The following is a 22492-nucleotide window of genomic DNA, read 5'->3' on the forward strand; positions in this document are numbered from 1 at the left end:
ACATCATTTGAATTTGAATGGCAACCAACCAATCTTTATCCACCCAAATGGTGCATAAGGGAGGGGCGTGGGAAGGCTTCTACATGGGAAAAATTCATGAGAACTGTTTCTCATAGGCGCAGGTGAGGTGAGGTGGCGTAGGGAGATAAGTCAAAGGTGGTTTGAAATTTTAAACCAATCTAATTGAACCAACTTTATCAAAATAGGTTAGGCACAATTAGACTAAGTTAAACCCAATACAATTAGACTTAATTAGGATCAATAAAATTTTAATCAAATCAGAAATTGACTAAGCCCAACCCCTGATCAGATCAGGACCAAACCACCTCGGCGATTAGGTCAACTCTTAACCTAATCGAGTCAAATCCAACTGAATCCAATTCAATTGGACTTGATCCAAAAATAATTACTCAATAAATTGAGTTAATTAATGATCAAATCATTAATTAAACCTCTCATAAATACTGAGTCTAAAATCGATGGGCAATCGGGCATCAAAGTCCATCGATATGAAACCTTGATCGAAGAGTCCCAAACCAGTAGGACTCTTGACCCCGGTACCCAAAATGTGTGAAACTCATGATCAGAGAATTTTGATTCTTGATCATAGAGTTTCAGATACATAGGACTCAGAGTCTCCGAGCATTAGGACTCTTGGTCGAAGAGTCCCAGTCCAGTGGGACTCTTTACCAGCCATCAGATCAGGTAGGAACCTCTAATGTGTGTGATCCCGCAGGTTCGAACCTAAGCCGGTAACACAGGAACCAATTTCTGTACTAATCAAAGTGACCATCTAGTAGTGGTATCTAACATTCGGATAGGTCGAATAGTCATAATCGTAACATTCAGAACCTACGCGAATATGGTTACTATATAATTCATCCCTTTTGACCCCTGTGTATAGGACGATTCAGGGTTAAACTGTCAATCCTGATTAGATCATCCAAATCATGCTCAACTCAATCAGTCTCGTGACTCCTCACTAGGACTACCCTGGTCAAGGTTTTGCTAAATTGAAACACGACTGTACACAGCTCCTGAATTGGAGTGGTCAATCTCATTTGACATACGCACCGACAAGTCAAGTACTTGACTACACCCAGCAGCCTTCCATCACTGAATTAAAAATTTAGGTAGTCCAATGCCTAAGTGCAGTGAGTTGCTTGCAAGTCACTATGGCAGTCTCAGGTCGGAGGGACAATTATACCCATATCCCATTGGAGCAAATCTTGACAGCAGAAAAAGCTTCAGAGTCGGTCACGTTCAGTGCAGATGTACCCTTACATCTCACCTGTATGCCATACCAGTGTCTCCACACTCTTTGGTTAAGAGGACAACCAACCCATATGGCACACAACGACCTATGCTTGATAAATGTTATTGTCCTTGGTAACAACGTATCATTTGGTCGCGAACAGGTTTAAGGACTAAACAACAAATCCTCCTTTGTCGAGTCTAAATAGTCCTAAGGACTTCACCACAACACAGGAGTTCATTAGAAGATGAAACAATTTGTGATGAAAAATATCAAAATAATTTTTATTTATTTATAATTCATATATTAATACAGAAAAGAGCACAACCGTCAACAGACTGATGATTGACTTTGGGACACTATTCCCAATACTATCCACCTCCACATCGGCTTCAGCTTCGCAGGTACCATCGGTATTTGAGCCTCCACAAGCAATCACATCTCCGACACATACTCCACCCACTGATGAGGCTCCACCAGCATCTACGTTGGACGATCCTAGTGAGAGTAGATTTTTATTATGTCAATTATTTATTTATTTATTTTTTATATAGTTATTGCATACTCTTATATATTCGTCATTATTTTCATTGTAAGTACATCATCCAATAGGATATTTTGCAGTCCCACATGCATGCCGCATGTGTGGAACCGCCAGCATCAGGTCATGGTGGAGTATGATCAGGAGGGTAGGCCAGTAGGAGGGACCGTGTAGGAGATGCATTCCTTTTTTGGAGTGTTTGTGAGTTGGTTTGACATCATTCTTGTACTGCCGTAGATTGATGATTGATGGATGCTGATATCAAGGACCAGGTCTGGGAGGAGATTTGGATAAGTATATCTTAATTAGATATATATGCATGTGATATATTTATACTATGTTTGATTAGAATAATTTCGTAACTGACTTCTCATAATTTTGTACAGAGAAGATATGATTTTTCAGATCATGAGAGGGCTCGAGATGTCTAACTGCAGAAGATTGGAGAGTTGTATCAAAACTACAAGATCAAGCTCCACAAAGAATGGCTAAAGCATCATAGAGACATTGAGGAGGAGCTTATTTTTTGGATCCAGGACTGTCCTCCGAGTCAGTGGGAGGGGATAGTTAGGCATTGGAGGAGCTAGAAGTTTCAGGTTTAATTTATAACTTATAAATTTTTTATTATACTGATAATTATATTTGATTTTAACTTATGTGATTTAAATATTTTTTATGTTATTTTCCATCAGAATCGGAAGAGCTGGGCTGCTCAGGAGTACATGCACACTCTCGACCGTAAGTCTATGGCTAGTCATGCATATAGAGAGGTAATGAATTCTGACCCTTAGTTTATATTGAATTATTATTTTTTTGCATATTTCTAACAAACTAATTGGTTGTTATAGCTAACGAGAGAGGGGGTGATGCCCACCCATAGTGCCATTTTCTGATCGAGTCATTCGGACAAGAAGGGTAGGCCGATGAATGTCACGATCGAAAGGATTTTTATAAGTAATAACTAGAGTATGATTAGTATGATTAGTATTATAGCATTTCTTATAAAATTTTATTTGAATTTATAATTATAGGAGTAGTTAGACACACTTGCGAGCGAGGGTCCAGACACCTCTGATCTCCATGACCATCTGTCTCAGGTCTTGGGACCTGGGCACTCTAGAAGGATTCATTGCAGGCCCAAACATATACCGACGAGCTACTGATCTGAGGCGAGCATCTTCTCACACGCTTTTGAGGTCGTTAGCTGGGAGCAGCTTGACGAGGCTTTGGTACAGACAGCTCAGGCTTAGGAGCACACATCTCAAACTGAGGAGTGCGCATCTCAGCTGTAGAGCGTCATGTTCGCTATAGTGACATAGCTCTCTGCTCATCTTGGAGCTGATTTTTTGAGTATTCATGATATGTTGGCTAGTGTTTCAATTTCAACCCCTCCAGCTCCTACTCCAGCTCCTCTAGCTCCCGCTTTAGCCCTTCCTAGTGATGACCGGATGCTTGAAGAGGAGGATTTAGATTTAGTAGATTTTTAATGTATTTTATTTTTATTTAAAAATATTGTAATACAATTTGATCAGTAATAAAATTTGAGTATTTGAGACATATTCCTGTATTATTATTCAGTTTTATGTAAAATTTTTAATTCTTTCAAGTTTTAATTTGAGCAATTATATATTGAACTATATTTATCAAGTAAAAAAAGATAAAAAAAATAAATTTATATATTTTTTTACTGTCCAACAACCTACGGTAGCGATTGTGCAATCGCTGCCGTATCCATGCCAACCGCTGTCATATATCTATGCCAACCACTGTCATGATGTATGGCAGCGGTTCAATAGCTGCTGTCATAATCTACGATAGCGGTTATAAAATAGCTATCATAGAAGATATAGTAGCGATTTTCTAACCACTGCTAGAGCATCTTTAGCAGTGGTTCCTAAACTACTGCTATAGAAGCTATAGCAGCAGTTTAGGAACCGCTACTATAGAATTTATAGTAGCGGTTTAGGAACCGTTGCTATAGAATCTATAGTAGCAATTTAAGAACCACTGCTATAGATTCGAGTAGCAATTTAAAAATCATTGCTATAGATGCTATAGCAGCGGTTTAGCAACTACTGCTATATACTGCTGTGATAGATCCGATTTTAGTAGCGATTTAATAATCACTGCTATACCCATATACTGTAGCAGTTGCTGTAACCACTGCAACAACCATTGTCATAGATTTATGACGATGGCGACAGTGGTAGCGGTTGTGAAACTACTGCCATAGTCTATGACGGTAATTTTTTGGGCTACGACAGAAGTTTCGAATCACTGCCATAGCCCTATCCTATAGTAGTGAGATGTCATTGGAGCAAACATTGCATGGCCTTCGACCTTTGTAACAAACTTATTAACATAATATACTTTATAAATTATTTTATTATTTTTATATATAAGTTTATATAATCATGATCTTAATACTTGATTTACTTTTATTTTGTAGGTGGCACTTGCGTAGGCATCAGATGAATTATTTTGGAATTTAGTTTTTCTTTTCTATATTTATATATATAGTTTTTAATGAATTGTAAAAAATATAGTAGTAATTTTCTAACCACTGCTAAAAATCGCTGCTATAGAAGCCATAGTAGTAGTTTAGGAACTACTGCTGTAGAATCTATAGTAGCAGTTTAGGAACCGCTGCTATAGGTTCTAGCAGCGATTTAGAAACCGTTGCTATAGATGCTATAGCAACGGTTTACCGATCGTTGCTATATACTGCTGTGATAGATCCAATTTTAGTAGCGGTTTAATAACCATTACTATACTCATGTACAGTAGTAACTATCGTAATCACTGTAACAATCACTGTCATAGACCTATGGCGACGATGACAGTGACAGCAGTTGTGAAACCATTGCCATAGACTATGACGGTGATTTTTTGGGCTACGACAGTAGTTTCGAACCGCTGCCGTAGTTCTGTCCTGTAGTAACATGTCATTGGAGCAAACATTGCATGACCTTCGACTTTTGTAATAAACTTATTAACATAATATACTTTATAAATTATTTTATTATTTTATATATAAGTTTATATAATCATGATCTTAATGCTTGATTTACTTTTATTTTGTAAGTAGCACTTGCTTAGGCATCGGATGAATTGCTTTGGAATTTAGTTTTTCTTTTTCATGTTTATGTATATAGTTTTTAATGAATTGTAAGAAGTACTTTGAGTTTGTCTATTTTGTGGAATGGTTATATTTTTGCTTTAAGATTGAATTTATATTTTTAATTTAATTTGTGGGATGTTATTAATATTTGTAGAAAGTATCAATAACAAAATATTATTGATTTATGTGCATGGTTTTATTAAGAGCAATTTTCATTTTCACAATTCTAATTACAAGATATGTTATTTTATAATATATTAATGAACATCTAATATATTTCAAATAGATTTTATATAGATTAAATAAATAATAATATTTAATCATTCAAAATAAATATTAGTAGCATATAAAATGCTACATAAAGGTATTCAGAAATTAGACAATAAAAGTATTATCGATATGTAAAAGCATCGATAAATCTACCATTACAATTTAGATTTTTTTTACTAACACTTTTCGATGCCACCAATTAATCTTTAATGGTATTTTGTACCGCTGCTATGTACTCAATTTCTTTTTATCTTATCATTGTGCAACATTTTTTAGTGCCGTTATAGAATTTGGTAGCATTTCAAAAATGCTAGTAAATATTTAAAAAATTTAGCAAAATAATCTTTTAGTAGCATTCATAAAATTACCATGAAGTAACAATATTTTATCAACACTTGTGGATGTTACCAATTAATGTTTAGCAACATTTTGATGTGTCACTATTAGTTATAGTCTCTTTTACTTTTTTATTATGTGACATTTTTTTATGTGGCTAATTGAATTTGTGCCACTACTAAAATATTATCAAATACTGAAAATAATGATGTTATAAATAGTCTTTTCGCATCACAACGAAAGTGTCGCTGATGAATCAGTGATATGATTATTACTGACATTAACTTGAAATGTGATAAAAATGCCGCATAAGATCTTAGTGATATTATTTCTTACTTTTAGTGGCACCTCACAATACTGATGAAGATCTATATTCTTGTAGTGACTCTTTTATCTTTAGAAAATTAGACTAATTCTCAAGTATACTTTTTTTAAAGTAACTCGATTTCTTCATTCATATATAACTTCAACCCATTTTGCAGACTCCTTGCTTCTAATTACAGTATGATATGAGAAAAGTTTTCCATCCGCAATACTCTCAGCTATTGAAAGAGCATAAGCGATCATATCTACATATCATGAAGGTAGTTTAATATACTTTCTTTCCCTACTAGTTGTGATATGATTGTATTGCCAATGCTGTGGTGACCATTATCCTATATAGAATCCTACATCTCTATCTCATTGGACTGAACTAAAAAGTTTTGTGACACTCTTCTAGGAGCTTCAACATCAGACTCCATTTATTTACTGATATCACAGTCTATACCTGTATTGTCAACAAATTCCTTCTGGTTTAATATAACAAACTCATCAAAGTTACTTCTTTGCTAATTACAATTTTGGATGACCAACAATCATCTATACACCATAATTTATATTCTTTCACACCATCCATACAACCTAGGAATATGTATCATTTTGGCTTTAGTTCAAATTTACCATCATTTATATGAACATATATATGTAGGAAAATCAAATATTCACAAACTAGAATAATTAATAGAGTAACTGTATCATACTTCATGTGAAATCTTGCATTCAATTGCAATTAATAGAGACCGCTTTACTAAGTACCATATTGTATTAAGTACTTTAGCCTAGGAAGTTTTGCCGAGTCCAATATTTGAGAGCATATAGCAAGTTCTCTCTATGGATATCCTATTCATTTGTTCTACAACTCCATTCTTCTATGATATCCTCATATAGTGTAATATCTCACTATATTTTTATTATTAAAAAATAATACTCTAAGCCATTATTGATTCTTAATGTTTTAATCTTCTTTCCTATCTATTTTTCAATGAAGGCTTTCTACTATTTGAAATTTGATAAATATTTCATGCTTGTGTTTCAGAAAACATATCTAGACCTTTCTAGAATAATCATCAATAAATATCCAAAAATAATGATATCTACTCATCGATGCAACTGGAGAGAGACTTAAAAGATTTGAATGAATGTAATCTAACATACCGTTGGAACCGTAGATACCGATACCAAACTTTACCCTACACTACTTGTCGAATACACAATGTTCACATAAGTCCGTATTTTCTATCTTCACATTATCAAGTAGACTTTCTTAGATAGAATCATCATCTATCTCTCTAGCTCATATGCCTTCATGCCATAATTGAATAGCATCCATATCTGATAATCCTGATGATGAAGAAACCACCCCAATATCTATCATTATTTTATCCAATAAGTGATATAATTCATTAACCAACTTTTCTTTATAGACTTTCAGCACATTATGCTTACTAGTATACTTATACCCTTAAGAATCAAGAGTATCTAAGAAAATTGGTTTCGTTTCTAATTAACATGCCAAACTTCTAAAATCCTCATAGTACCATCATACATCTTAATTCAATTAGTCCAAACCAACAACCACAATGGATTTATTATTTCTTATATCAAAATCTTTATTTCCTTCCCTAGTCTAATAGATAAAAAACCAATCTCTATTAAGATCATGTCAAAAGAACAATTAGAATCAAGAATCTACTCTCTCCCAAAGTTACTGGCATTGACTAATAAAATCTCACTACTAGCATTATCAAAATTTTTCTATAGTATATTAATATTAGCTTTAGAGATAGGCTCTCTCTCTTTTTACCCTTTCCTTTTCTCTCTAGACAAACTCTTTTAATATGCCTTTCTTTGTGACAATAAAAATACTCGAATATTTCAATTTTGATCTAGACTTACCCCAAGTACTAGAATCCCTTTCCTTGCCCTACCTCTAGCAATCAAGCCATCTCCTTGTTTCTTCTTATAACTCATAGATATCTTTTTCTTCAACTATTTAGATTACAAGGCATCTCTTACATCATTAACAAAAAGAGATTCTCTACCATACAATGTGGTATCAACAAAATTCTTATAAAAGGATGGTAGTGAGCACAATAAAAATAAGGGCCTAATCTTCTTCATCAATTGGAACACTAATATTTTTTGAATTCAAAATAACTTTATTAAATTCATCTATATGATTTTTTATGGATGTACTTTCTTTCATGCATAGGTGGTAGAGCTAATATTTCAAGTACAATTTGGTTGTGGTGACTTGGTCATTCATCTACTCTCCAACTTTAACCATAGTCCAATTACTGCTTTCTCTTCAAAAACTTCTTTAAGCACTTCATTTTCCAAATGCAATAAAATTGTATTATGTGCTTTTGCTAATATCTCCTCCTTATCTCCATCGAACATACTATTCTATAACTATTCCTTGCCTTTCAATATCTTTCACAACCCTTGTTGCACTAAAAGGACTTGCATTTTAATTTGCCAGAGGCCCAAATTATTTGCATGATTGAACTTCTTAATTTCAAATTTTATAGTCGTTATTATGGAACTCCAATAGTAAAGACCAAGACTCTAATATATACCATTAGCTTGTTGTTACAGGCAGGAAGAATATCAAAACAAGGAGGAAAAAAAAAAGGACAAGAGAAGAACAAGAGCATATAATATTTTTGTGATTCGGTCTATCGACCTATATCCATGATAAAGACCGTACAAAAACTTCATTGTAAAAAAAATAAAAATTACAGATTATGAAATTATCTCACAAACTCTAATCCCAATTAATACATCCGGTCTTTAGAATATTCAAATTCTCTCTTTTCTTAAGGTTACAAGGAATATATAAATTAGAGTATGCTGATTTAGACTTGAATTGGTGGTGTCCTTACAATAACCAGCTTAGACCAGTGTTCTAAATCAATATTGACTTGAATATCCTAAATAGACATCCTAGAAATGATGGGGACTTTTCCTTCTAGAATTTGAAAATTTTAACGCAAACTCAACGTAGACAATCCCTCCTCTTCATCCTTTCTTTCATTTTCTTAATTTTCTCCTCCTTCTTTATTCATTCTTTTTTTTTTTTTTCTTGATTTCGCAAGAGAGGACAGTGAATTGTTTTGATAACACATGCCCTCCCCTTATTTCTTTCTTTTCTTTTTCCGTCTAAGAATATTGAAGGAAAAGAGGCATGTCGGTGGCCTGCCCTCGACCGCCACCCATAGCATAGCCTCTGGCCGCCGTCACCTCTGGCACAGCCTCCAGCCACCAAGGGAAAGAAAAATGCCTCTATACCATTTTTGTCCGTCTAAGAACACCAAGACTCCTTTGGAACTAGAACAATAGAAAGGAAGAGGTGCCAGTGGCCGGCTCTCGGCGCGGCTTCTGACCGCCACACCCATTGCACGGCTTCTGGCCGCCACCCATTGCACGGCTTCCTGCTGCCAAGGGAAATAGAAAAAGAGCCCGTTAACGGTGCTTTTGAATAGTAAAATGGGGCTCTATTCCTTCGTTCCTAGGTATTACAAGGAAATACGATTAAGAAGAAGAGGAGGGCTTGTCAAGCAGCTGTGAGGATGTGAAAGGGAAAGGACAGCGGCAAAACAACTTCGAACGCAATGGGAGGAGGGAGATCACACGCGTGGGAGGAGAAAATAAGAGGAACAAGGCATCGCCTTGTTTTTCTCTTTCTTTTCATTTTTTTTCTCTTCTAAAAAAAAAAAAACTTCTAAAATTTTTTGTGCATCACAGATAATGTAAAAAATCCAATATAAAGTACACTATCTTATCCAATTAATCCACATAGTTATCATTTTCCAACGCATATTTAATACGTATTGATCGATTTTTTTATTTAAAAATTTTATATGAAGAAAATACTCCTATCTTTTGAAAAAATTATGACATCCTATGTCCATATTATGACATCATGTATCCAGGGAGTCATAATTTTTTTCTATAAGATGTCATAATATAATGCAGAATATCATAATATGCATGAGATGTTATAATTTTTTCCAAAGAATAGGAATGTTTTCGTTATTCAAAATTTTCAAATGAAAAAATAAAGTTGTAGCATTAAATGCGCATTAGAAAGTGATTGGATAAAAATGCCCCTTTCATATTATGATATCTTAAGCCATATTATGACATTCTAGACCATAATATGCCATAAAATATCATAATTTTTTTAAAAGATAAGGATAATTTCATTGTACAAAATTTTTAAACGAAAAAATTAACCTGCAGATATTAAATGTATGTTGAAAAGCGGTGACTACGTGTACCAATTGGACAAGATGGTGCGCTCCATGTTGGATTTTCTATACTGCCTGCGATGTGCAAAGAATTTCTCATAGCTTGTGATGGCCCAGCCCGAGTAAGAATCCCAACCTACCAAAGTCCAAACAAAAAAAAAATAGAGGAGAAGAACTCCCGAAGGGAGTCTTCTTCCTCCTCTCGCCAGCTCCCAATCGGAGTCGGAAAAGAGCCCCCTTTAGCTCTATTTAAGGAGGAGATCCCTCCTCTCTCCCTTCCACCAAAGACCTGAGATCCAATCGACGGCAATCGCCAGAAAACCACCGCGGAGACCCATCCCTGTGCCCATCCAATTGCTCGCCGAAAAAGCCTCGCCAGCATCGGAGGTAAGCCTCCTCCCCTTCCTCTCTTCTCCCCTTTCCTTCCCATGCCTGTGTGCACGCTCGCCGGCGATCGGAATCGTCGGATTTTGTTGCGGAAGAACCTCTATTTTTTGCCCATTTTTCTTTGATTTTCGACGGCCGCCCCACGCCGGTTGCACCACCGACCGACCAGCCAACAGAGGATTGTGAGATCCCCTGTTTCGGCCCAAAGGAAGCCCAGGAAGAAGAAAAGAAGAAGAAGGAAAAGAAAAGAAAAAAAAAGAAAAAGAAGGAAAAGAAAAGAAAAAGAAAAGAAAAAGAAAAGAAAAAAAGAAAAAAAGAAGAAGAAAAATAAAATAATAATAATAATATATAATAATAAATAGGATTTTCTCTCCTCTCTCTTCCGCGAAGAAAAAGAAAGAAAGAAAGAAAGAAAGAAAGAAAAGAAGAAAGAAAAATAAAATAAATTAATTAATAAATAATGATATAAATAATAAAATATGAGAAAGAGAATTTTTCTCTCTTCCCTCTCTTTCTTCAGCTTGAACTAGTATTTTCTCTCTCTAGAATTGAACTTTTTCTCTCTACTTTCTTTCTCTAAAATTCTCTCTCTAGATTATTTCTCTCTCCTAAGATTTCTAGAATTTTGAGAAGAATGATGATGAATTTAAATAATCCTCGTGATGAATTTTTGATCTGTGATCGTCGGATGGTACACCGACACCCACTTTGATCAGATTAGGTATTTTTAATATTCTATTTTTTATTATTTTATTGAATTATCTATATGATAATCTTAGCATGATTTGATCTGATCGATCTAATTTATTGAATCATATCGTCTGAGGAGTCCAAGATAAATTTTCTCTCTCTAAAATTTTCTTTCTCTAAAATTTTTCCTCTCTAAAGTCATTTCTCTCTTGATCGATTTCTCTCTCTTGATCGATTTATCAATGAAATTTTTTTTTAATATTTCTGATCTGATGAAGAATTTTGATCCATGATTATTGGATAGTGTATTGGCACCCACCTTGATCAGACCATGAATTTTTAGATTTGATCATCCATGATTTCGATCTAGTCATGACTTGATTTGATCATGTTGATTTCACCAATCGAGATATTGGACCAATCGTAATGTTGGATTGTGTCACCTGATCAATTCGAATTATACCTCATAAATTCTCTCTCCTCTGATTTCTCTCTTACTTGATTTTATGAAATCGATGAAGAAACCTCGGTCCTATCACTTCGAATCTGATTTGATCTGATAGTCAAACTTTGGATCGTTTAGGTCCTAATTAGATTTTGATTAGACGAAATTAGATGATCGGACCCAATCTAAACCGTTGAAATATGGTATTCGTATTCTTTCTAATTATTGAAATTGATTCTGTATAGGATTGTGGATGTTTGATCATGGGATATCACGATATGATTTACGAACAGAATTTTTGGAAGAAAATTTATAGAATTATGTGAATTTATTGGAATGCGTTCGAGGTAAGTAATGTTTCACTTTTTTTAGATTTATCGATAAATTATAATATATTTTTCTGACATGATTTGTGAAATGATGCATGAATTGGATGAATGATATTTTGTTATGAAAATATCTTATTTGAAATGTTATGATGAAGCATGATTGAACATATTGATTTCATGATGCATTATATTGATTTATTTCGATACTACATGATTATATATTTTATTATCGAAATTAGAATATAAAATATAATTTATCAAGAATTATGATATAAGAAACATTATGAATTGACAACCTGACTATGTAAAGGACCCTGCCAATGGGGGCATATACGTTGGCAATTAAATTATCCTGAGAGTTTACGTCGCCAGAGAGACCAGCGACAAACCGTCAGAGAGACCAGCGGTTTCGAAGGACTTTACTGCCAGATGATTCGCAGCTCACCGCAAGAAGATACGCGGTATTATGACCCTGCCACAGGAAAAATATGGTCATAGCTCATGGTTGACGAAAAAAATTTAAGAACAAAAGAAATTAAAATCTGGAAAGAAACTTAAATTTTTGAAAAAGAAATAAATTTGGCATGAATTATGTTGCATAATTGAAATTGATTTCGAATTGATGAACTATATATGCTTATTTTCTATAAATGATTATTTACTTAAATGCCTGATGAAATCTGTTGAAAAGTGAGCATTGCTTACTGGGCTGTCTAGCTCATTACCTTCTATTTTACTATTTTTACAGATATTGAGGAATTAAGATGATACAAGATATGAATGGATGAGTGATCAGAAGCAGAATCTCTATGCTTTTATTTTCGGTTGAAAGTCTTATTGAATTTGATGTAAGGACTATGAATCATTGTTGAATTTATTGAGATATTAAAGAAAAAATTTTAGATCGTTATATTTTGGATTTAAGTTATTGACTAATTATTCCGCCGTTGTTTTAGGATAGTATGATCAGATGCCTTGCATGCTTATGGAAAGAGTTTTCTATGAGTATGCGGTGGTTGCCATGATCCTCGATTTACAATCTTGGATCGGGGGCATGATAATTAAAGTGGTATCAGAGCATAAGTGGATGAATTATGAAACATAGAATCAGATATAGAATGGGTGTAAGTGGATAGACACTAGGGATATTATAGTATAGATCTTTGATGATTGTAGTGGGAGAAATATTTATAAATTTTGATTAAACATTGAAATTATGTATAAAAAGATCACAAGAGATTATGACATATGGAGTTTGAAATATGATGGATGATCTATTGATCATTATATGATTAGTTAGATTTTGATTGAAAGTAATTATAAAAGGATTGACATAAAATTTTATTGTGCATTGTGGTTATTAATTTGATCATTGGTTATTCAAGTGAATTGTAAGTTCAAATTCGATGTGAGAATAATACTATGATATTACTTCTAGTTGAGAAGTTGACTATTATTGACAAAATAAAGATTTGACGATAAAATATTATTCCAGGATGGACTAAGAAAAATCTTTTATGATGCTTGATTGGAATATTTATCGAAATTGAATTTGGTACGTGGATTATATATAAAGTGGCATATTAGGATGAATGCATATTTGAGGATATTGCAAAGAAACCTATGTCTTATTGATTAAATTGATTTTGAGATTATAGGATATTCATCGTACTGGAATCTTTAATCATCATACTTAGATCTAAATAATGGATCTTATTATGTCTCTTGGAGACTACATGATGTGTATAAAATTTAATTTAAAGATTTCGTATCTAAATTGATCAAGAGATTTTCTGATATTATTGTTGAGGTTGTTAATAAAAAATTGATATCTTTAGATTAAGATAAAAGATCTGATTTATATTTATTTCAGATTAAGGGATCCATGTAAATTTATAATTTATAAATTTTGGATTTAAGAATTGATATGGAGTTTCTTTGCTTCTGTTAACGAGATCCTAATTGAATCTACTATTAAATGGAGATTTAATTTTTTGAAGCTTGTATAATTGTTATGAAAGGATATTTGATAGATATTGAAGATCCTGATGATAGAAATTTTAAAAAAAAAATAATAATTTGAAATTCTTATATATTCTGATTATATCCAAATTTAGTGGAGCATCGAAGGATTTTCTCATTGATTTGACTTATAAAGATTTGATTTGAAAATAATCGAATTGAATTGATATGAGAATTAAGATTTGATTCATATTGATTATAGTAAATCTATATGATGGTTTAAATATGATATTGGATCAAGGGTTAATCAAGATTATTGTATATCAATAGAAGTATGAATAAGAATCAGAAGTTAATCTTTGGCTTCAATTGAAATTTAAAATTTTAGATCTTTTCTATTGATAAGATAAAGAAATAATTTGATCAAACTTTTTTTGATGAACCTAAGAAATTTTGATTGTTAGATCAGAGTGCGCAACGAAAGCATGGTAATCTGGATTACTTTGAGTAAGTCAGGAATGTTGACCCTTTGAGTTAAAGAATTATGATAGATGATATGGTTTGATACAAAAAAAAAATTATTGATATTAGAAAGAATAATATTTTAAAATTTTAAATTATTTTAGATATCCTAATGTAATTTTTTAAAGTAGTGCTTCCACCTACTATGCTAAAAAAAAATATATTTAGCATCCTAATTCTAGGATGAGTGGATCCTTGATTTTTGATTTTTGATTTAGAATATTTAGAAATAATTTTTTCTATTCTAAAATTAAATTTTATAATTCTCTATTTATTAGGAAGAATTTGAGATCGTTTATCGAATGATGATTTTGATCTTAATTTATTATACTCAAATATTTAGCTCCAGGATATAATAAAATTTAAAATTTGAACTCTTTTGATTATTATTATTTCTTTGACTAAATGAAAAAGATTGAGGTTATCTATTGATATTGACGATTGTTCTACAAAAGATGGATTGGAGTTATTTATAATTTAATTTGATAATGAATCGATTAATTAAGAATAGTTAATATTTAGATAAAGCAAATTGATATACTTACTTAGAATAGAGACATTGATTTTGATTATAAGAAAAATATAGTTTTGATTTAGATCAATTTTTGAGTTATTGATTTTTATTATGGAATGACTTAATGATAAAATTTGCTTCAAGAATTAGAATATTTAAGAGTTTGAAGGTTTGAGTAAGAAAATTTCGATGACTAGAATTAGTGATATTGATTCAATCAACAATGATGATATTGATCTTTATGAAATGACTTAATGATGAAGTTGTATCGAGAATTAAAAATATCAAAAGTTCGAGAATGAGATTGAAATGATAAATCTTCAATCTTTGAAAGTATGAATAAGAGAAAATATTTTTGAATTTTGATTGATTTGGGATGTCATCATATGATTCACATAAGTATGTTTTTCCTATCTTATGATGGGTTGAAATTAAGAGTGGATAATATTTAAAAAAAAATGAATGATGATGATGAATGAAGTTCTTATGCAAGAATAGAGACATTGATTTTCTTCTACCTACAAGAGATGGATTTAAGTTTAATTTGAGTCATGAGATATTGAACATTAATTTTATAGGAAATGAGATCATAATTTTAAAATCTTGAAATATTGAAAATCTTTGAAATATTGATTTTGATAAATAAGAAAATGAATGGTTCCATTTCAGATCGATATTTGATGTACCGACTTTTTCCTTATGAAATGATTTAAGAATGAATTCATATCAAGAATTAGAATATTAAAATATTTATGGATGAGATTCAAGTAAGAAACTATGAAGACTCAAGCAAAAAAAAATTTGAGGACGAAATTTTTTTTAGAGGGAAAGAATGTGATGGCCCAGCCCGAGTAAGAATCCCAGCCCACCAAAGCCCAAACAAAAAAAAAAGAAAACAGAGGAGAAGAACTCCGAAGGGAGTCTTCTTCCTCCTCTCGCCGGCTCCCAATCAGAATCGGAAAAGAGCCCCCTCTGGCTCTATTTAAGGAGGAGATCCCTCCTCTCTCCCTTCTACCAAAGACCTGAGATCCAGTCGGCGACAATCATCGGAAAACCACCGCGAAGACCCATCCCTGTGCCCGTCTAATTGCTTGCCGAAAAAGCTTCGGCGGCATCGGAGGTAAGCCTCCTCCCCTTCCTCTCTTCTCCCCTTTCCTTCCCATGCCTGTGTGCATGCTCGTCGGTGACCGGAGTTGTCGGATTTTGTTGCGGAAGAACCTCTATTTTTTGCCCATTTTTTTTGATTTTCGACGTCGATGGTCACCGCCGACCACCGGTTTGGCCCTCCTCTTGTCGTTGGGTCACCCCCTCCTGCCGACGGCCGCCCCACGCTGGTTGCACTGCCGGTCGGCTAGCCAACAGGGGATTGTGAGATCCCCTATTTCGGCCCAAAGGAAGCCCGGGAAGAAGAAAGAAGAAGAAGAAGGAAAAGAAAAGAAAAAGAAAAGAAAAAGAAGGAAAAGAAAAGAAAAAGAAAAGAAAAAGAAAAAAAAAGAAGAAAAATAAAATAATAATAATATAATAATAATAAATAGGATTTTCTCTCCTCTATCTTTCGTGAAGAAAAAGAAAAAAAAGAAAGAAAGAAAGAAAGAAAAGAAGAAAAAAATAAAATAAATTAATTAATAAATAATGATATAAATAATAAAATATGAGAAAGAGAGTTTCTCTTTCTTCCCTCTCTTTCTTCAGTTTGAACTAGTATTTTCTCTCTCTAGAATTGGACTTTTTCTCTCTACTTTCTCTCTCTAAAATTCTCTCTCTAGATTATTTCTCTCTCTTAAGATTTCTAAAATTTTGAGAAGAATGATGATGAATTTAAATGATCCTCGTGATAGATTTTTGATCTGTGATCGTCGGACGGTATACCGACATCCACTTTGATTAGATTAGGTATTTTTAAGATTCTATTTTTCATGATTTTATTGAATTATCTACATGATAATCTTAGCATGATTTGATCTGATCAATCTAATTTGTTGAATCATATCATCTGAGGAGTCCAAGATGAATTTTCTCTCTCTAGAATTTTCTCTCTCTAGAATTTTTTCTCTCTAAAGTCATTTTTCTCTCGATCAATTTCTCTCTCTTGATCGATTTATCAATGAAAAAATTCTTTTAATATTTCTGATCTGATGAAGAATCTTGATCCATGATTATTGGGTAGTGTATTGACACCCACCTTGATCAGATCATGAATTTTTAAATTTGATCATCCATGATTTCGATCTAGTCATGACTTGATTTGATCATGTTGATTTCACCAATCGAGATATTGGACCAATCGTAATGTTGGATTGTGTCACCTGATCAATTCGAATTGTACCTCATGAATTCTCTCTCCTCTGATTTTCTCTCTCTACTTGATTTTATGAAATCGATGAAGAAACCTCGATCCTATCACTTCAAATCCGATTTGATCTGATAGTTAAATTTTGGATCGTTTAGGTCCTAATTAGATTTTGATTAGATGAAATTAGATGATCGGACCCAATCTAAACCGTTGAAATATGGTATTCGTATTCTTTCTAATTATTGAAATTGATTCTGTATAGGATTGTGGATGTTTGATCATGGGATATCACTATATGATCTACGAACAGAATTTTTGAAAGAAAATTTATAGAATTATGTGGATTTATTGGAATGCGTTCGAGGTAAGTAATGTTTCACTTTTTCTAGATTTATCGATAAATTATAATATATTTTTCTGACATGATTTGTGAAACGATGCATGAATTGGATGAATGGTATTTTGTTATGAAAATATCTTATTTGAAATGTTATGATGAAGCATGATTGAACATATTGATTCCATGATGCATTATATTGATTTATTTCAATACTACATGATTATATATTTTATTATCGAAATTAGAATATGAAATATGATTTATGAAGAATTATGATATAAGAAATATTATGAATTAATAATCTGACTACGTAAAAGACCCTGCCAATGGGGGCATATACATTGGCAATTGAATTGTCATGAGGGTTTACGTCGCCAGAGAGACCAGCGACAAACCGTCAGAGAGACCAGCGATTCCGAAGGACTTTGCTGCCAGATGATTCGCAGCTTATCGCAAGAAGATACGCGGTGTTATGACCCTGCCACAGAAAAAATGTGGTCATAGCTCATGGTTAACGAAAAGAATTTAAGAACGAAAGAAATTGAAATCTGGAAAAAAACTTGAATTTTCGAAAAAAAAATGAATTTGGCATGAATTATGTTGCATAATTGAAATTGATTTCGAATTAATGAACTCTATATGCTTATTTTTTATAAATAATTATTTACTTAAATACCTGATGAAATCTGTTGAAAAGTGATCATTGCTTACTGGGCTATCTAGCTTATTACCTCCTATTTTACTAGTTTTATAGATGTTGAGGAATTAAGATGATACAAGATATGAATTGAAGAGTGATCAGAAGCAGAATATCTATGCTTTTATTTTCGGTTGAAAGTCTTATTGAATTTGATGTAAAAACTATGAATCATTGTTGAATTTATTGAGACATTAAAGAAAAAATTTTAGGTTGTTATATTTTAGATTTAAGTTATTGACTAATTATTCCGCTGTTGTTTTAAGATAGTATGATAAGATACCTTGCATGCTTATAGGAAGAGTTTTCTATGAGTATGCGGCGGTTGCCATGACCCTCGATTCACAATTTCGGATCAGAGGTGTGACATAGCTTCTCTCCTATCTCCCAGAGAGAGAACGCAAGCACCTAAAAATTTATTTTTAAATCAAAAATTATTTTTGATGAGTACAAACGTACTCCCAAACGTGCACTTTGTGTGCCACCACAAGAAGCCACCGCCTTAAGGCGGACATCACTACTTCTGGGCCAAAGTGTGGGCTTGGGCCTCACACAATCCTCGCTTTAGCTGAATAATACATGCTTCTCTTAGTTAGCTTGATGTTTATTTGTTTTGATTTACTGCTCATATGCTTTTATTTTCTAAACCGAAAATATAATACACCAAAACGTTTTTGCATCATACTAATATAAATATCTTGAGATGAGTAGGTTTGTTTTTTTAATGCCTAGGCCAAGGCAAAAGCACCGAAAACCTCAACCATCTTTTTTTTTTTTTTTTGGTTGCAAAACCTCAACCATCTTTGTGAATCCAATGCTAAACCATCAGCCTTGGTAAACAAGTCATTTTCTTCCTTTGTGGAGTTCAACGCGCACATTTGTCCCCCCTGCAATCATCCAATCAGATCCTCCGTTTCTACAGGTGGGAGACAGCGTGTAAACAAATGGCATGTAGCATGTGATGGATTCGCCATGATTGACTCCACCGACCCCAATGTGTCCCCATGCCATCATCACAACATGCCTCTCCTTATTGCCCCAAATATATAAACCAACTACCAACAAACCAATAATAAAATATTAATATCAGCTCATGAGTTTCAATTCATGGTGCATGGATCCTCCCAAGAGCCAAAATAGACCAACTCCATCCAATACCTGCAAGTAGATCTCCCCCCCCCCCCACCCCCACCCCCACCCCCACAAAAAAAAAAAAAAAAAAAAGAAAGGGTAGATCTCTTGAACTGTAGCGTTGGGACCATACCACCGAAGGCCTTGCAGTTTGTGGGCCCACTGGGTGGCATCGGGATGACCCTCACGTCACTCCACCACCACTCCGGCCCACAGGAGAGTGATTGCCGAAGAAGAATCATGGCCTGCTTTTTCTCCTCTATTTGGTGGAAGGAGAAAGATAAGATCCCGTCTCCTTTCCCAGTTCAGTGGTCAAAAAGCCACAGTTCGATGCCCCCAAGCAGAACTTGCATAGAATCATATTAGGAAAAGAAATACATATCTAGCTACGAACAAAAACAAGTACAAAGACGCAATGGAATACCTGGTTCTTCTTAATAAACACTCGGTCCAGAATCCAACACCATTGATCTCAACTAAGAACACATCCAAAATCCAACTAATAACTTTCAAGGGGAGAAAGAAAAGGAAAAGCTGTAAGTTAGAAGATTGCATGCATGCACCACGTACGTGGGGAGTGATTATAATGCGGCTTTGTACATGATAACTCAACAGAAGATCAGGATCACACTGCTTGAGATGTTGAATAGCATAAAAAGAGAAAATGGAAGGAACAAAAGATAAAATCCTGGTAACAAAGAAAAAAGGAAGAAGAAGAAAGAAGGCCATTTGCCTTGGAATTCCACGCACTACTTGTCGTCTTTGGAATCCATGTGCATCAACGCCGCCCGGGCGGCCATCTCCCTCTCGAACCTCCACACGTAGTTGAGGCCGATGAGAAGCTCGGCGATGGCGGCTTCCACCTTCTCACGGTTGGCGAAGACGAGCGTCTGGAGTAGGAGCACGCCGTTCCGGGGCGCCGCCGCCCCGCTCCGCCGTCCCTCGAAGCTCCGCTCCCCCTGCCACCGCACTGTGTTGTGCGCCACCGGCCCCAGCCACTCACTGATCCTCGCCAGCGCCGCCCGCCACTCTGCCGCCAGCCCCGCAGCCGCCGCAGCCGCCGCCCCCCACCCCCCAACCCCCCTCAGCCGCCGCCACAGAATCCCCCTCACGCTCACCGGCAGCATGTTGTACAAATCATCCCTCGCATCCGGCCCGACCGCCCACGGTGATCGGATCATCTTCTCGATCACTATAATCAGATTTGCGTAATGCAATGCGAGCGCCGCTGCTCCCAAAGTTTCCGGTGGTGGCACCAGCACCTCCGAATTCGACTCGAAGAACCCACACTGCTGCTCCTTCTTCGACGGCGATGCCTGCGGCGGGGGTGGCGTGTCGGAAGATGGATACACGGTAGCCGATATGGAGAGGCTGCGGGGGAGGGGATACGACTCAAATCCGATGACGAATACCTGTTTGATTCTTGCGAGCACTGTGAAGGACGATCGGGCGAGAAGCGAGACAACGGTGTCAAAGGTGCAGCTCCACAGGGAAGTCTGCTTCAAATACTTGACCTCCTGCCGCTGCCAGAAGATTTTTTGCTGGAGTTCAGCAATGGCCGCGAGCTTGCTTGCTGGGATGTTCTTGTTGCATCCCCCGCCACACTGCAGTAGCTTCCGCAGCCCGTGCTCAGCCTCTGAGAGCTCGTCCATCTCTTTGTATAAAGCGGCGGTGGATGCGACGTAGCGATCCATCTTCTTGGCTTTTCTCTCCATCTCCTTCCAACTCATCACCCACCGGTGCGGGTCGTGGCCGGAGTCCGAGAATTCCTTGAATATCTGGTGGAATTCACGTAGGCATGGATCCGCGCAGCGGTGGCTTAACGTGGTGGTGGCGGAGTTGGCGACGACTTGGAGCGTATCGGTGAGCTCGGCGCATGCGAGGCCAAGGAGGAAGGAGTCGTCGTCGGAGACGATCTTGCGGATTCCCTGCAAGGCGATGGTCTCGTGGTGGAGGCGGTTGATCTGGGCATCGGAGAGGGAGCGCCACAAATGGAGGAGCCTCGACATGAGGCTTGCGATCTCGAAGGCGAGGATGCCGACGATGGCCTTCTTGCGGGCAATGATGGCAATGGCGTCGGTGGCGTTCATCGTCGACCGAACTGAGTCGAAGCCGGTCGAGATGGCGGACCTTGCTTTGGTTAGCCATGACTCGAGAGCCATGGGATCTTGCTTTGAAGAATAAAAATGAAGAGGAGGAGAGGATGGTATCTAATTTACTTGTGCGTAGAAAACGGATAGAGAAGGGGGTAAAATGATTAGAAATGGAGTTGCAGAGAAAAGGATAATAAAAGAGAAAGGAGAAGAGGTGGGTGCGGGGTGGGTGAGCGAGCTCGTGGGATGTCGAAAGCTAAGATAGTTGCTGGTAAATATAGTAGATATGGAAAAGTAAAAGGGGGAATGAATGGTATGGAGCAAGCGAGACTTGGGGAAGCGAGAGTACGAAAGGTTTGGCTTAGCATTGGTTTGGGGATGGTAAAAGCAAAGTTGGTGGCGCATTTCTATAGCTGTGGGCAACTTTTGACTAGCTGGTTCTTGCGCTCTCTAGTCAACCAATATCTTTTTCACATCATCTTTTGAAGCTTTGGAGCATAGGAGTCCTGTACCAAATCAAATTGATCATCTGGGGGAAACAAAGGAAAAAACATGCTTTTCTTTGAAAAGATTTGATGAAAAATGATATTAAGGTATACTGACATGGATGGTAGGGATTGTTGATATAACTTTTTTTTAAAATTTTATTAAAGTTGATAGATAATACGTTTTTTAGGTAATTGATATATTATATGTTTTGTTAATATTGATCCCAACCATTTTGAGTTATCTCATACGTGTATATATATATATATATATATATATATATATTATATATATATATATATATATATATATATATTAATGATGAATACTTTATCCTGTAATACTATCTTAATTGTTTCATGTTGCATGGCTACGTAAGATTCACACGATTTAAATATTATTTAAATAGATATCTTCTGGTTGGCGATAATTTTTTCTATTTTTAGGTTTGTCGTTTTGCTGGGGATTTGCATCTCCTCGTTGTGGTGGCTTGCACGTGCACCGGA

General features: G+C 35.3%; 1 protein-coding gene across 1 annotated transcript; it reads right to left on the reverse strand.

The window, feature by feature from the left end:
• Positions 1-19912: 19912 nt before the first annotated feature.
• Positions 19913-21854, reverse strand: LOC105036388 (protein PSK SIMULATOR 1-like). Its single transcript, XM_010912158.4, has one exon. The coding sequence runs from the start codon at positions 21567-21569 to the stop codon at positions 20157-20159; it is 1413 nt and encodes a 470-aa protein (XP_010910460.2). The 5' UTR covers positions 21570-21854; the 3' UTR covers positions 19913-20156.
• Positions 21855-22492: the final 638 nt, after the last annotated feature.

The sequence above is a fragment of the Elaeis guineensis genome, chromosome 11, assembly GCF_000442705.2.
Source record: "Elaeis guineensis isolate ETL-2024a chromosome 11, EG11, whole genome shotgun sequence".
In the NCBI taxonomy this organism is placed as follows: Eukaryota; Viridiplantae; Streptophyta; class Magnoliopsida; order Arecales; family Arecaceae; genus Elaeis; species Elaeis guineensis.

Coding starts and splice junctions, on each gene's coding strand:
- LOC105036388 (XM_010912158.4), bottom strand. CDS start 21,569: ATGGCTCTCGAGTCATGGCTAACCAAAGCAAGGTCCGCCATCTCGACC.